This window comes from Cicer arietinum, chromosome 8 (genome assembly GCF_000331145.2).
Source record: "Cicer arietinum cultivar CDC Frontier isolate Library 1 chromosome 8, Cicar.CDCFrontier_v2.0, whole genome shotgun sequence".
Classification (NCBI taxonomy): Eukaryota; Viridiplantae; Streptophyta; class Magnoliopsida; order Fabales; family Fabaceae; genus Cicer; species Cicer arietinum.
The window spans coordinates 9,272,935-9,287,380 of NC_021167.2; the positions used below are offsets into that span (position 1 = coordinate 9,272,935).

Sequence of the window (14,446 nt, forward strand, 5' to 3'; positions counted from 1 at the left end):
AAAGAAAAATACAAAACAATCGTATGGAGAACATTTTTTTTTAATTCTATTATTACGAATACCTAATTTGAGTAGGAGTAGATTGACAAGAGTCTACTATTACAATCAATATTAGTTAAAACATTAATACAAAAGTTTTCTTTACGCTAATAATAACAAATCTTAACTAATCAATTCAATTTAATTGCAATTCGTAATTTAAAAAAATACTTATACACATATTTTATTAGATATCAACTTTAATATATGTACATTTATCCTCTAGGTACTTAAGTGTTTATACTCATACCTATTATTTACGGTTTAACTAAAAAGGTCGATAAATAAATGATATTGTTGTGATTAAATTTTAAAATTATTCAAATATCTTAAATTCAATCATAAAATATTATAAATCAAAATATTTTCTAACTCAAAATATTTCAAATGAACACTCGTTACAATACATGTTCAAATATCTATAATAATACTTTATTAAGTTGCAAGTCCTACGATAATATTATTCGAGATATGTAAAAACAATTGATAGGAAGTTGCAAGTATAATTATAAAGTCACAATTAATAAGACATAACAATTAATTATAAAGTCACAATTATTTACATATTCATCATAATCAAATTCTTAAAAAGTTTATGAACGTTTATCTTTCATTATAAATATTGTAGTGCGGATACGAGACAAAGTGGATACTATAGTACCTGCACCTATATACCCGCTTAATTTTGCGGGTAATTACTTGTCCCCGTGTCCATACTTATTATGTGGGTTTTCATCGTACTAATTATGATTTTGTTACATATACGCGTTGGATCTAATTGTCATCCTTAGCTGCAAGAGGTTTAAAAGTCTTTTCATTTTCCTTTTTTCTATTTCTTTTATTACAAAAACTTTTTTCTCTATTTCTTTCCTTACTAAAACTTTTGATGTATATCTTTTAGAAATTATGATATTTTTATTGTATAATTTAAATTTTATAATTCAAAACATTAGTAATTAAGTTTTGAAAAATAAAAAGAATTTTTTATCGATGCCAAGACTCAAGAGTTAGTCGATATGACAACATCAAACTTTTCGTACACTCTCTTTAATTATGTGTTTGAATTATAAAAGAAAGTGAAAAGAAAGAAATTAAAAGAAAAGAATGTTAAAGGATTGTAAATACGTAAAAAGTGAAAGATTTTCTAATTGTTTGATAGGAGTGAAATTGATAAAAAAAAAAAGAAAAATATATATTTAGTAAATGAAATAAACACCCTTATAATTATACACATTTATAAAAATATGTAATAAAACATAGGCTGCATAGTCTTTTTGTTCTAAGAACTGAGTACTTACCACTCTCAGCTCACTTATAGGTGGAAAGAATATTTATGTGGAGCATCTGTTTCTTTCTTTCCTTTGTCATTTTTATTTATTTCAAACAAAGGAAAATAATTATTTCCCTCAACTTTCTCAACCGTTTTTCCTCTGAAACAAACATAGTGTAAAGCTCAATAATATATGCATTACAACTACCAATGAATTTAAAAAAATCTCCAAGACAGCCACTATCAAAGCCATGGAAAACACCACTGGACAACCTGCACGCAAACCTCATTTACTAGCAATTTTACTACAATAGCTTTTAATTTGTGAAATGGTTATTTTTTATGTTGTATACTTTTCATTAACTTCGAATTTCTTTATAAAAATTTATTTTTTTTAGTATTCTTTGTCCCTTTTTACGAGTACATTTTGTTTTTTTCATAAATATTTTTTCAAAAATACAATTTATAAATAAATGTATTCAACTTGATTTTTAATATGCAAAAATATAATATATTCATAATATTAATAAGAAGTATGTTTGAGAAAAACAATAAACAAAATTAATAATTTGAAAGAAAAATGACATTTAGGGATAATTTTCTTTTCAATAAATATTTATAATTAAGGACAAAGAGAATAAATAAAAAGTACAATAAAGAAACATTAAAAGTAAAAAGTATAAGTTATCAAGGAAATACTTACTATCAAAAAATTTATAATTTAAGACAAAGAGAGTAAATAGAAAAGTAAAATAAAGAAACAAAATCAAAAATCATAATTATTATGCGGGCTTGTTTGATTTACATCTCAAAAACTCTATTTTTGTATTTTAAAATTTAAAAACTAAAGAATTTGTTTGGATTACTTGTTTCTAAAATTTGTTTTGTAAAATTATTTTTAATATTATACTTTTTAAAACTAAAAAAACAAAACAGATAAATGGTGTTTTACTTTTTTTTTTTCAGTTTTTTTAAATCTCTAATCAAAAATTATTTTAAAAATTGGAGTTGGCAAACAAATTTTCTTTTTAAAAATAGTTTTCTAAAATTTATTTATAAAATAATTTTTAAAAAACTAAAAAGTAAAACACAATCAAATAAGTCCTAAATTATTAAAAAAAATATTTATTATAGAAAATGACAATATTAAACATATATTGGTTATTGGGTGTCAATGATATTATGATATCAAATCACTAGAAATAACCCAGAAAAATAGAAGTTTCAACGTCATTATTTATCACATATAAGAATTTTGTTGGAAATTCATAAAGCTTTCATTTTTTTATTTACATCTCAAAAATTTTATTTTAGTTTTTGAAAATTTAAAAACTAAAAACTTGTTTTGATCACTTGTTTCTAAAAACTGTTTCGTAAAATTATTTTTAATATTATATTTTAGAAAAAAAAACTAAATAAACAAAACAGATAAATAATATTTTACTTTTCATTTTTCACTTTTTTTAACTCTATAGTCAAAAACTGTTTTAAAAACTAGAGTTATCAAACAGATTTTTTTAAAATTTTCTTTTTAAAAGTAGTTTTCTAAAATTTATTTATAAAATAATTTTCAAAAATTAAAAAGTAAAACACAATCAAACAAGCCTTCAAGGAAAACACTTTAAATATTTGGAAATTTTTGTATTTATAAAAGAAACAATACAATTTTTAATTGAAATGTATTAAACTTATTATAATTAATAGATAACATTAAAAAAATATCGTGATCGTGGTTCATTTACAGAAAAGGAAAAACAAAAAAATTATACTTTTCAGAGTATTCTAAATAATATATTTTTGTTTGATTGACTTTTACTTTCTTTTTAAAAAAACTGTTCTACAAATCAATTTTCAAAAACTAAATTTTAAAAGACAATAAAAAAAATCTATTTGGTAATTCTATTTTTAAAAATTGATTTAAAGTAAGAAAATTTGAACTTGTTTGCAAACTGTTTGGTAAAATGGTTTTTAGAATATGGTTCGTAAAAAAATTTATGTTTTAAAATAAACAATTTTTTAAGCTTATAAAAAAATTTACTGTCTAAAGTAAAATACCTTTAACACAAATCAAAATTTAAACTCTTCTTACACTAAAATAACAAACTTAGCTTATGTACAAAATAACACTCAAACACGTCTCAAAAAACTGTATTGTATTAATAATCATTTAAATATTATTCTTTTATATTATTATTTTTCAAAATCACTAATAATATGCTCATTGTTCTTATGGAAAAAAAGTATTTTGATAAAAATAAAATCAATATTATTATTTATTATCATTTATTATTTCCTTTTTAAATACAGAAAACTAAAACAAATTTTGAAAACAATTGAATCTAAAAAGCCCTGCCAAACTAAGGACTTGTTTCAAGAACTCTATTTTTCTTTTTTTATATTTAAAAATTAAAAAAATTATTTGAATTATTTACTTTTAAAAACTATTTTGTAATATTATTTTTAATATTATATTTTTTAAAAGAAAAATAGATAAATAATATTTTATTTTTCATTTTTCAACTTTTTTAATTCTCTAGTCAAAAATTATTTTATAATATTATATTATTAAATAAGTTTTCTGTTTTTCTCATCTCTAAATCAATTTTTATAAATAACTCTCTCAAGCAAATTTTTTTCTTTAATTTTATTTTTTAAAACAGTTTTTTAAGTCAAATTTATAAAATAATTTTTAAAAACTAAGACTTAGTTAGACCTAGCTATCTAGTTTATTATTTTTAAAAACTAAAATACAGATTTTGAAAACCAATCAAACGCTTTTTTCTTTTTTTGATAAGCTATAATATATATTAATAGTTGGGGGCAAAACTAAATTCAGGAGGAAAGAAATAATAATCCAAATTTCTGACAGTAAAAATGGCAAAACTAATTATTAATTAGCCTGAAATGCATATTATAATCATTTTTGTGACATTAAATTTGCTTTTTCTTTCTCTTCGATTTAGCGACAACCACTGAAAAGTCACTATCTATAATCACGAAGTAGTTTTACAATAGTAAACGTGTTTTCAGCACGATCACTCAAAAGTCCTAAAATTCGCAAGTGAATAATATCATTTGCATTGAAGTTTGATACAGCTACTTCAATTGTTGAGCCACATGCCTCAACAAAAGGTTCATTATGTATTATAGCTTTCTCTAGCATTTTGCAAGTTGTTAACAGCCACACTAAGAATGCCAAATCAGTTGCAATTATATAGACCATCGATTTTAGTAGGGTGTTAAAAAAATCAAACACTGAATTAAAATTTAGAATCAAACCAAACATTTTTTAAATTAAACCAATCCATAAAAATTAAAAATCAACCTGTTTTTTAAAAACTAAAATGAAATTAAATGGAACCATCTCCAACTAAAATAAAATCTTATTCAGTCTACCTAAAATGTCTCTCCTCTCCCCTTTCTTATCTCTTTTCCCTATTTCAAGTATGGATTTCAAGTATTATTTAAGAATTTAAGTTTTCAAAATAATATATTTTTTACATTAATTGTTAGTATCGATGGTATAGTTATAAATGCATAAACATCTCATCTTTATATTTAACATCTTCGTTATCTTAATATTATTAGATCCATATATTAGATATGTTAGATAATATTATTATATATTAGTATTAAGGGTATTTTAGATATTTTTTGTATATATATTTATTGTAACCCTATTAACTCAAGTTTGGTCCATTTTATGTTATGAAACCGTAGAGCGTTGTCTCTCTTCTTCCTCTTTTCATTGTTAACATGATATCAAAGAGCTTTGGTTGATTTTGTGATCTACTATAAAGAAGAGAGATACTATTTTGATAGGAAAGGCAACCACCAAAAGAGAAAAGAGAAGAGTAATCCTATTTCCGATTTTGTTAAACCAGTCTCACAAAAACATTGATTGCGCATTCGTTAACTGTTGGATCGGGCTGATTTTTGGACAACAGGTTTGCAACATTCAAGTCTTCATCTTTAAAGGTCAGATCGGCGAAACGACGTATGGAGGGTGAGAAATCGTGCTTGCACAACACTAGATTATCCCTAATTTATTTTGTCTCAGTAATTGTGTTTGTCGTATTTTACTGTCATTATTTGTTATGACTGGTGCTAAGGATGATTCACTTCAAGCACATTGGAAAACACATTGTCCGAAATTGGGGAGAGCACATAAGAAGAATTTTAGGGGGACATCGTCCAATGTTGTTGTTTCTGCTCCTCCTACCATTGGCTCTAGTTCTGGTTTTGTATACTCATCTGAGACCGCTTCCCAAATATCTGATATTGTAGAACAGCTTCAAAAACTTCTTGCCACTTAATCACATGTCATGTCTGACACCTCTTCTAAAGGTTTGAACTCCTCTGATATGTCTGGTATATCTCCTTCAATATGGATTCTTGATTCGGGAGCATCTCATCATATGACATACGATGATAAATCTTTTGTGTTTGTGAAACCTGTCTCGTTTGTGTCGGTTATGACTATTGATGACGCTCCTATGCCACTAGCAGGCGTTGGTTCTGTCTCCACACCTAACATGTCTCTTTCTGATGTTTATTATATTCCTAATCTTACTTTGAGTCTTGCTTTTGTTAGTCAAATATGTGATCTCGATTATTCGGTTATGTTTTCTTCTACTTCTTGTTGTGTGCAGGATTCACATTTCAGGAGGTTGATTGTGACATGTCATAGACAGGGGAGACTTTATGTTTTGGATGACCTGTGACTCCCAAATTATGCATCCTCAACAACTACTGTTGGCTTATTATCTAGTTTTCGCTTGAATTCCTTATCTTCTAGTTTTTATTTATGGCATTATCGCCTTGGACATGTTTCTGCTTCTAGATTAAAATATTTGGCTTCTTCTGGAGCCTTAGAAAAGTTACAAACCTATGATATCTCATATTGTTGTGGTTGTAAACTTGCTAAACTTCCAGCTTTACCGTTTAGTAAAAGTGTTTCCGTTTCATATGCGCCCTTTCATTTAGTTCACTGATGTTTGGGGTCCATCACCAGTTCACACCAAAGGTGGATCTAGATATTATGTTTCTTTTATTGATGATTACACTCGTTATTGTTAGGTTTATCTTATGAATTTTTTGACATTTATCATATGTTTTGTGCAATGGTCAAAACTCAACATAATTCTGTTATAAAGTGTTTTCGTTGTGATTTAGGTGGTGAATATACATCTAATAAATTTTCTGAATTATTTGCTTATGATGACACCCTCCACCAAACATCTTGTACTGATACTCTTCAATAAAATAGAGTTGCTGAAAGGAAACACCATCATATTATAGAGACTGCTTGTTCCCTTTTGTTGTCCGCTTCAGTTCCTAGTGAGTTTTGGAGAGAAACAATTCTTACCGTTGTTCATGATATTAATAGAATTCCATCCTCTATCATATTAGGTTTGTCTCAAGTAGAACACAATAAGTTGTCTTCTCGTTCAGCCATGTGTGTTTTTCTTGGTTATGGGGATAATCAAAAGGGTTATCGTTGTTATGAACCTCATGGAAGAAAACTTTATGTATCTCGTAATGTTGTTTTTCTTGAGTACATCCCTTTTTACTCTATTTCCTCTGATTCTCATATTACTAAGAGTTCTGAACTAACCCATATTGATCTGTTTGGTCCTAATGATTATGCTTCTAGTGATTGTAATGTTGAGAATTGCAGCACAAATACTAATACTCCATATGATGACATCCTTCTTGTCCCCCTGGTTGTCCAACCACCTCCTACAATTGTTGATCCTTCTCGTTACCCCTCTCGTCAACATAAGTCTATTTACCTGATTTTGTCTATTCCACTTACTCAACTTCGTTTGTTTTTTTCTTAACCTATATTCATAGTTTGTCTGAGCCCTCTTCCTATAAAGAGGTTGTTCTTGATCCTCTTTGGCAGCAGGCTATGGCAGAAGAACTATATGCATTGCACAAAACCAATACTTGGAAATTAGTACATCTTCCTCCTGGAAAACGTGCTATTGGGACTCGTTGGGTATACAAGATCAAAACTAAGTTTAATGGGTCAGTTGAGCGCTACAAAGCCCGTCTTGTTGCTAAGGATTTCTCTCAACAATATGGTATGAATTATGAATAAACTTTTGCTCCTGTAGCCAAAATGACCACTATTCGTACTCTTATTGCAGTTACATCTATTCGTCAATGACATATTTCCCAAATTGAATTCAAATTTTTAAATGGTGAGCTTCATGGAGAAGTCTATATGGTCCCTCCACAAGGAGTTTCTCATAATCAAGGGGAAGTATGTAAGTTAAAAAAAGCTCTATATGGTCTTAAACAGGCTCCTCGAGCTTGGTTTGAGAAATTCTCTACTGTGATCACTTATTTTGGTTTCCACTCTAGTGAACATGATTCTGCATTTTTTATAAGGTCCACCACTTATGGTCGCAATATACTTTCTCTATATGTTGATGACAAGATTATTACAGGTGATGATGTTAGTGGAATCAATGAGTTGAAATTGCAGTTAGCCAAACAGTTTGAGTTGAAGGACTTGGGAACTCTTTGCTATTTCTTGGGGGTTGAAGTTGCCTACTCTCCTAGAGGCTACCTTCTTTCTCAATCCAAGTACATTGCCAACATTCTTGACCAGACTCGTCTTTCTGATACTAGAGCAGCAAATACTCCTCTTGAGTTGAATGTGAAATATGCTCCCACAAATGGTATTCCTTTACCAGATTCCTTTTTATCGTACTTTGGTTGACAACTTAGTGTGTCTTACGATTATCAGACCTGACATTGCTTATGTTGTTAGTCAGTTTGTTGTCTTTCCCACTACAGTACATTGGGCAGCAGTTATTCGAATTCTTCGTTGTCTTCGAGGAACTCAATTTCAAAGCCTTATCTTTCCATTGTCATCCTCATTAGAGTTATGAGCTTATTCTGATGTTGATTGGGTTGGTGACACCACATATCGTAAATCCACCACAAGATTTTGTATCTTTCTTGGAGACTCTCTTATTTCTTGAAAGAGTAAGAAACAAGACATTGTTTCTCGTTCCTCTACAGAAGCTGAGTATCGTGCTATGACATCCACTACCGCTGAAATAATTTGGTTGCATTGGCTTTTGTATGATATGGGTATCTCTCTTTCTGAGCCAACTTCGATGCATTGCGATAACAAGAGTGCTATTCAAATTGCTCACAACTCGGTCTTTCATGAACGCACCAAACACATTGAGATTGATTGTCATCTTACTCGTCATCATCTTCAGCATTAAACCATTACTCTACCGTTTCTCTCTTCTTCTTTACAGATTGCTGATTTGTTCACAAAGATGCATTCCATTAAACTTTTCCGTTTTTTAGTTGACAAACTCTCGATGCTCCATATTAATGCATCGTGAGTTTGAAGGGAGATGTTAGATAATGTTATTATATATTAGTAGTAAGAATATTTTAGACATTTCTATTATTTTGTTATATACTAATTGTAACCCTATTAACTCAAGTTTGGTTCATTCTATGTTATGAAACCCTAGAGTGGTTGTCTCTCTTCTTCCTCTTTTCATTGTTAAGAAGATATGCAACAAAATATCCATAAAATCCTATTTATCTAGAAGGATTTGGATCGGAGATATTAGCTCCAAGAATTCAAAATTAAGTATCAACAGAAGACTACTTGTAAATTCACTCTAATTAACTACCTAAAACAAAAGGAACATCCTTATGTTTATTATCATTCATAAAACAATCCTTTAAGTTTATAAATCATTGAATAATTATATTTGGTTCTGTTATGTTTTGGAGGAGATCTTTCTTTTTTTCTCCTTCATTTGAAAAACAATATGATCTAATAGGAACAATAGTAGTTGAGTTTAATACATATTGTAATAATTCAATATACCTCAAATAAAAATAATAAAATTAAAAACAGTTTTGTTTATAGTTCACTACATAAAATTTGTTCACTAATTAAAAAAATATTTTGAATTATTTTAGATTGAATCAAAACTAATTCAATTTGTTTCTTAATAATTGAAAATTAGTTCAATTCAATTCAAATTTTATTTTAGTTCGGAATCAAATTTTGCCGACCCGTAATCTCCTCATCTCCCAAAGAAAGTAAATCTACTACTACTCTTACCACTGATATCCTGAAAATCCTTCTTGTATCTCATACGATCCATGTATTTGGTTTGCAATTACACTAATATCTTTAATATTCTTTTCACGAAAATTCCTCAAAATCATAAAATAAAAAATAAAATTATTGCTTGTTAACAATAATAATCTAACATAAACATAGAAGAGGAAGAAGAGAAAGGGAGAAGAGAAGGAACTAGTGGCTAAAGTTTCATAAACAAATGAACCAAACTTTAGTTAATAAAGTTACAATGAGTATATATACAAGAGAATAGAAATGTCTAAATTACTCGTACTACTAATATATAATAACATTATCTAGCATCTCCCTTCAAACTCACGATGCATTAACATGGAACATCGAGAGTTTGTCAACTAAAAAACGAAAAAGTTTAATGGAATGCATCTTTGTGAATAAATCAACAATTTGTAAAGAAGATGAGACAAATGGTAGAGTAATGATTCCATGCTGAAAATGGTGACGAGTAAGATGACAATCAATCTCAATGTGTTTGGTGCGTTCATGAAATATCGAGTTATGAGCAATTTGAATAGCACTTTTGTTATCATAGGGCATTAGAGTTGGCTCAGAAAGTGAGATACCCATATCAGCTATAAGCCAATGCAACCAAATTATTTCAACAGTAGTGGATGACATAGCACGATAATCAGCTTATATGTCAATGACGAATAGGTGCAACTGCAATAAGAGTATGGATAGTGGTCATCTTGGCTACAAGAGTAAAAGTTTATTCATAATCCATACCATATTGTTGAGAGAATCATCAATAGTGTTGTACTGATACTCCTCAACAAAATAGAGTTGGTGAAAGGAAACATCGTCTTATTATTGAGACTGTTCGTTCCATTTTGTTGTCTGCTTCGATTTCCAGTGAGTTTTGAGGGTAAACGGTTCTTACTGATGTTCATGCTATTAATAGAACTCCATCGTCTTTCATATCAGGTTTGTCTACCTTTAAAAAATTGTATGCTTCTATCGCTGATTACTATTCTTTGAAAGTCTTTGGTTCTACTTGTTTTGTTCTTCGTCCACAAGAGCGCAATAATTTGTCTTCTGGTTCTGCCATGTGTGTTTTTTTTTGGTTATGAGGATGGTCAAAAGGGTTATCGTTGTTATAATCCTCATGTAAGAAAACTATATGTTTCTCATAATGTTGTTTTTATTGAACACGTTCATTTTTACTTTGTTTCCTATGATTCTTAGATGATTAAGAGTTCAGAACTAATCCATATTGATCCGTTTGGTCCTAATGATAATGCTTCTAGTGATTGTAATGTTGAGAATTGCAGGACAAATTCTACTACTCCACATGATGACAACCCCTTGTCCCCCCAGCTGTTCAACCACCTCCTGCGATTGTTGATCCTCCGTCGCCGCCTCTTCGTTACCCCTCTCATTATCGCAAGTCTACTCAATTACTTGATTTTGTCTATTCAGTAACATTGCTCACAACAAAAGCAACACAAAAGTATATGCTAAACTTCTTTTTATACTCTAAAAATTACATCATAACAATGTTAAATAAAATTCATTTAATATATATTTTTGAAATTTTAAGGTACAAAGTGAAAAACAATAAACATGCAATTATAAAATGTCCTTGGCAAGTGATACATTAAAATGTGAATGTTATACATTATTTTTAACTTTGGTTATATATATTCTCTATAAAATATCTACTTTTGACTTTATTCTTTCTTTAATCCCTACATTTTATTAAATATCTTTGACCACTAAATCATTCTTTGAAATATTTGAATATCCTCAGCAAAAATCAAGAAGTCGGTTTCAGAGTGTTTCCAATATCAATGACGAAACGATATTTGACATCAGCTTTAGCAAGACGGTCCATTGCTGTATTGACATAATCAATAGGAATGACTTCAATGTCAGGCTTAACATTATTTTGTGCTGCAAAATCAATCATTTCTTGAGTCTCCTTTATCCCTCCAATTAAACTTCCAGCTACTATCTTTCTCCCTATCAATAATGTAAAACACTCATAAGCTTCAATTTTAATAAATTATCTATAAGTGTAGCAACAAATTATTCTTGTACCTGCAAGTAAAGGAAAAACATGAAGCTCTAGTGGCTTTTCTGGTGCACCAACCATTACAAGCTTTCCATGAGACTTCAGTAAACCAATCAGAGGTAACAGAGGATGATCTGCTGAAATTGTGTCGATTATACCATCTAAACTACCCATTGCAACCTACAAAATTCATTTACATGAATAAGTTAACTAATTATCCTTTTTTTAGTTTCTCAAACGATGAAATAGTACCTTCGTCTGATCTTGATCACGACTTATTAGAAATGAATCAGCTCCCAAGTGTTGTATTGCTTCATTTTGTTTGTAAGGTGAAGTACTAATTACAGTGACATAAGCACCAAAAGCTTTAGCAAATTTGACAGCCATATGACCAAGACCACCAAGACCAGCAACACCTATATGAAGACCAGGTTTGTCGAGTCCAAAATATCTAAGAGGACTATAAACAGTTATGCCAGCACAAAGTAGAGGCGCTGCAACATCAAGAGGTAACACATCTGGAATGTTGAATACAAAATGTTCGTCTGAAACCATTGAATCAGAGTAACCACCATATGTAGTGGTTCCATCACTATTTTTGGAACCATCAGTGAGTGTGAATTGGGGACAATAATTCTCGAGATTATTAGCACAATTTTCGCATGATTGACAAGAATCAACCAAACATCCCACGCCCACTCTGTCCCCAATTTTGAATTTTCTCACTTTGCTTCCCACCTCCGTAACTATGCCAACAACTTCATGCCTATAAATATTTTTAAGCTAATATAAGATTCTAATTCAAAATTTATGACTTTTATTTATTTATGAAAACAACATTACTTTTAATAAAAAGGACACATTAGTAAACTTTTTATATATATTAGTAATTATATTTATGCTAGTTGTAACAAATTAACTCGTTTTGTAAATAAATAGAAAGCATACCCGGGAACTAGAGGATAGTGGGTAGTACCCCAATCATTCTTTGCCTTATGAAGGTCTGAATGACATATACCACAGTACAATACTTTGAAGGTTACATCTTTTTCGCCTGTTTTCCTGAAAATAATCACGTACGAAACTAGATTGAATTGGGGTCATCATCCTTATATTATTATTATTAGTAGACATAGCTGATACCTTGATCCTTTAACTTAATTTTAAATAATATTTTAATTTTTTATATTTTTTTTTTAATTTGGTCATTTATTTAATTTTATTACTAAAATTTTAAAAAATAAAGAACAAAAATATGAGTTTATGTGAATATTTGAGTTATAAATTTGATAAAATTTACATTATATTGAAGATGATAATTGAATTTATGAGTTTATTTGAATATTTTGATGAATTTTTGTGAAAAAATGATAACATTGTTATTATTTTAAAACATAAAAGATTAACTTGTTTACTTAAAATTAAATAAATAATTAAATCGACAAAAAAAAGATAAAAGATTGAAGTGTTATCTGAAATTAAATTAAATGACCGCATGAACAATTATACCTTAATAATATTAATAGTAATTATTTTATTGGTTTTTACATGTACTAATATAATTAATAAAATTTGTTACTTTTGATACTATTATTTATCTTTTTCATATAATATCTTTAATAATGTATTATTTCATTTAAAATATTCATTTTATATGATTAATATATAAAAATATTATTGATAAAATTAATAATTAATGTTATATTAAATCTTGAAAATAGCAGTTAAATATAAATATTTTTCCTAAGAAAATTAAAAAGGAACTGATAATAATTGCTACCAACAAACATTTGTCATTCTAAAAAAATTACAAAAAGGAAATAAATTGGTGTATAGATTGAAGAGGTGAATGAATGAACCTTCTAGAGAAATTAAAAGGGGAGAGAACACCAGAAGTGTCTCTAGCTGCCCAACCAAAGGCTTTCTTAGAATGCTCAAATTCAGGTTGTCTTGCCATTTCTATTTTCAATTGTTGTTCAACTTTAATTTGTTGCTTGGTACAGAATGGATATACGTTATAGAAATGAGTATGATCGGTGAGCTATTTAGAGTGAAGAGCTACTTATAAATACTTAAAGGTGGGGGCATACATTGACGTATATGATTACGTTCTTGATATCTTTAATTCGGTGTGACATCGTTGACTCATTTAGTTACGTTCTTCTTTTCTCCTTTCATAACTTATCTTCTACTACTCTTTCCAATGTACCTCAAATAAATAATTCTTCTCTCTCATTAAAATTTTGAGTATGGTATAAAGTAAAATACATTTTTTATGACCTCTAAAAATAATACATTTTTTTATATTAAATTAATTGGTTATATTAATTTTATATTATCTTTCGTCTCTATCGGCTATGAATAAATTAAATGTTGAATATATGAGAGAGTTATATATATATTCGTTGACTTAAAATTTTAAAGACATTACGTCAAAATCTCGTGATTCTAGAGAGTCATTTGACATGTTGTCGATCTCGTATTCCTAGACTCTCGAACAAAAGTGGTATCTAAGGGCATAATTGGTTTGGTTAGGGAGTAGAAATAGTTGTATTGAATACTTGTATCGAACATCTTTTTAAAGGTGTAATCAAGAGATATTTCGCGTGGGTATAACAGTTATGCAGGGCTGGCCGAAAAAATTATGAGGCTTGAAGCGAAACTATTAGACAGGGTCTTTTCAAAAATTAATAAATAAAATATTAATATTTTATTTAATAACTATAGTAGAATTAATAGCATTTTCAAATCTATATTTTTCAAAAAAAATAAAATAATACATTTCAACAGTTCTAGAGAAACATCAATAACTCATGTAAAATTTTTCATCTATTAGTTGAAGAAGAAAATAGTGTGTATACTATCTCCAATAATTCATGTTAGCAATATGTTCACGACTTGTCTTGTGATTTCTCAATTTATAACTAATATTTCTCATTTGGGCAATGTGCTCACTTTTTGTCTCGTA

The 14,446-nt window shown here is 28.6% G+C and overlaps 1 protein-coding gene across 1 annotated transcript; it reads right to left on the minus strand.

The window, feature by feature from the left end:
- Positions 1-10,963: 10,963 nt before the first annotated feature.
- Positions 10,964-13,521, minus strand: LOC101511296 (probable mannitol dehydrogenase). The gene is made up of 5 exons (XM_004512506.4): positions 13,338-13,521; positions 12,427-12,540; positions 11,731-12,244; positions 11,505-11,658; positions 10,964-11,426 (listed from the first exon to the last, which is right to left on the minus strand). The coding sequence occupies exons 1-5, from the start codon at positions 13,433-13,435 to the stop codon at positions 11,221-11,223; spliced, it is 1,086 nt and encodes a 361-aa protein (XP_004512563.1). The 5' UTR covers positions 13,436-13,521; the 3' UTR covers positions 10,964-11,220.
- Positions 13,522-14,446: the final 925 nt, after the last annotated feature.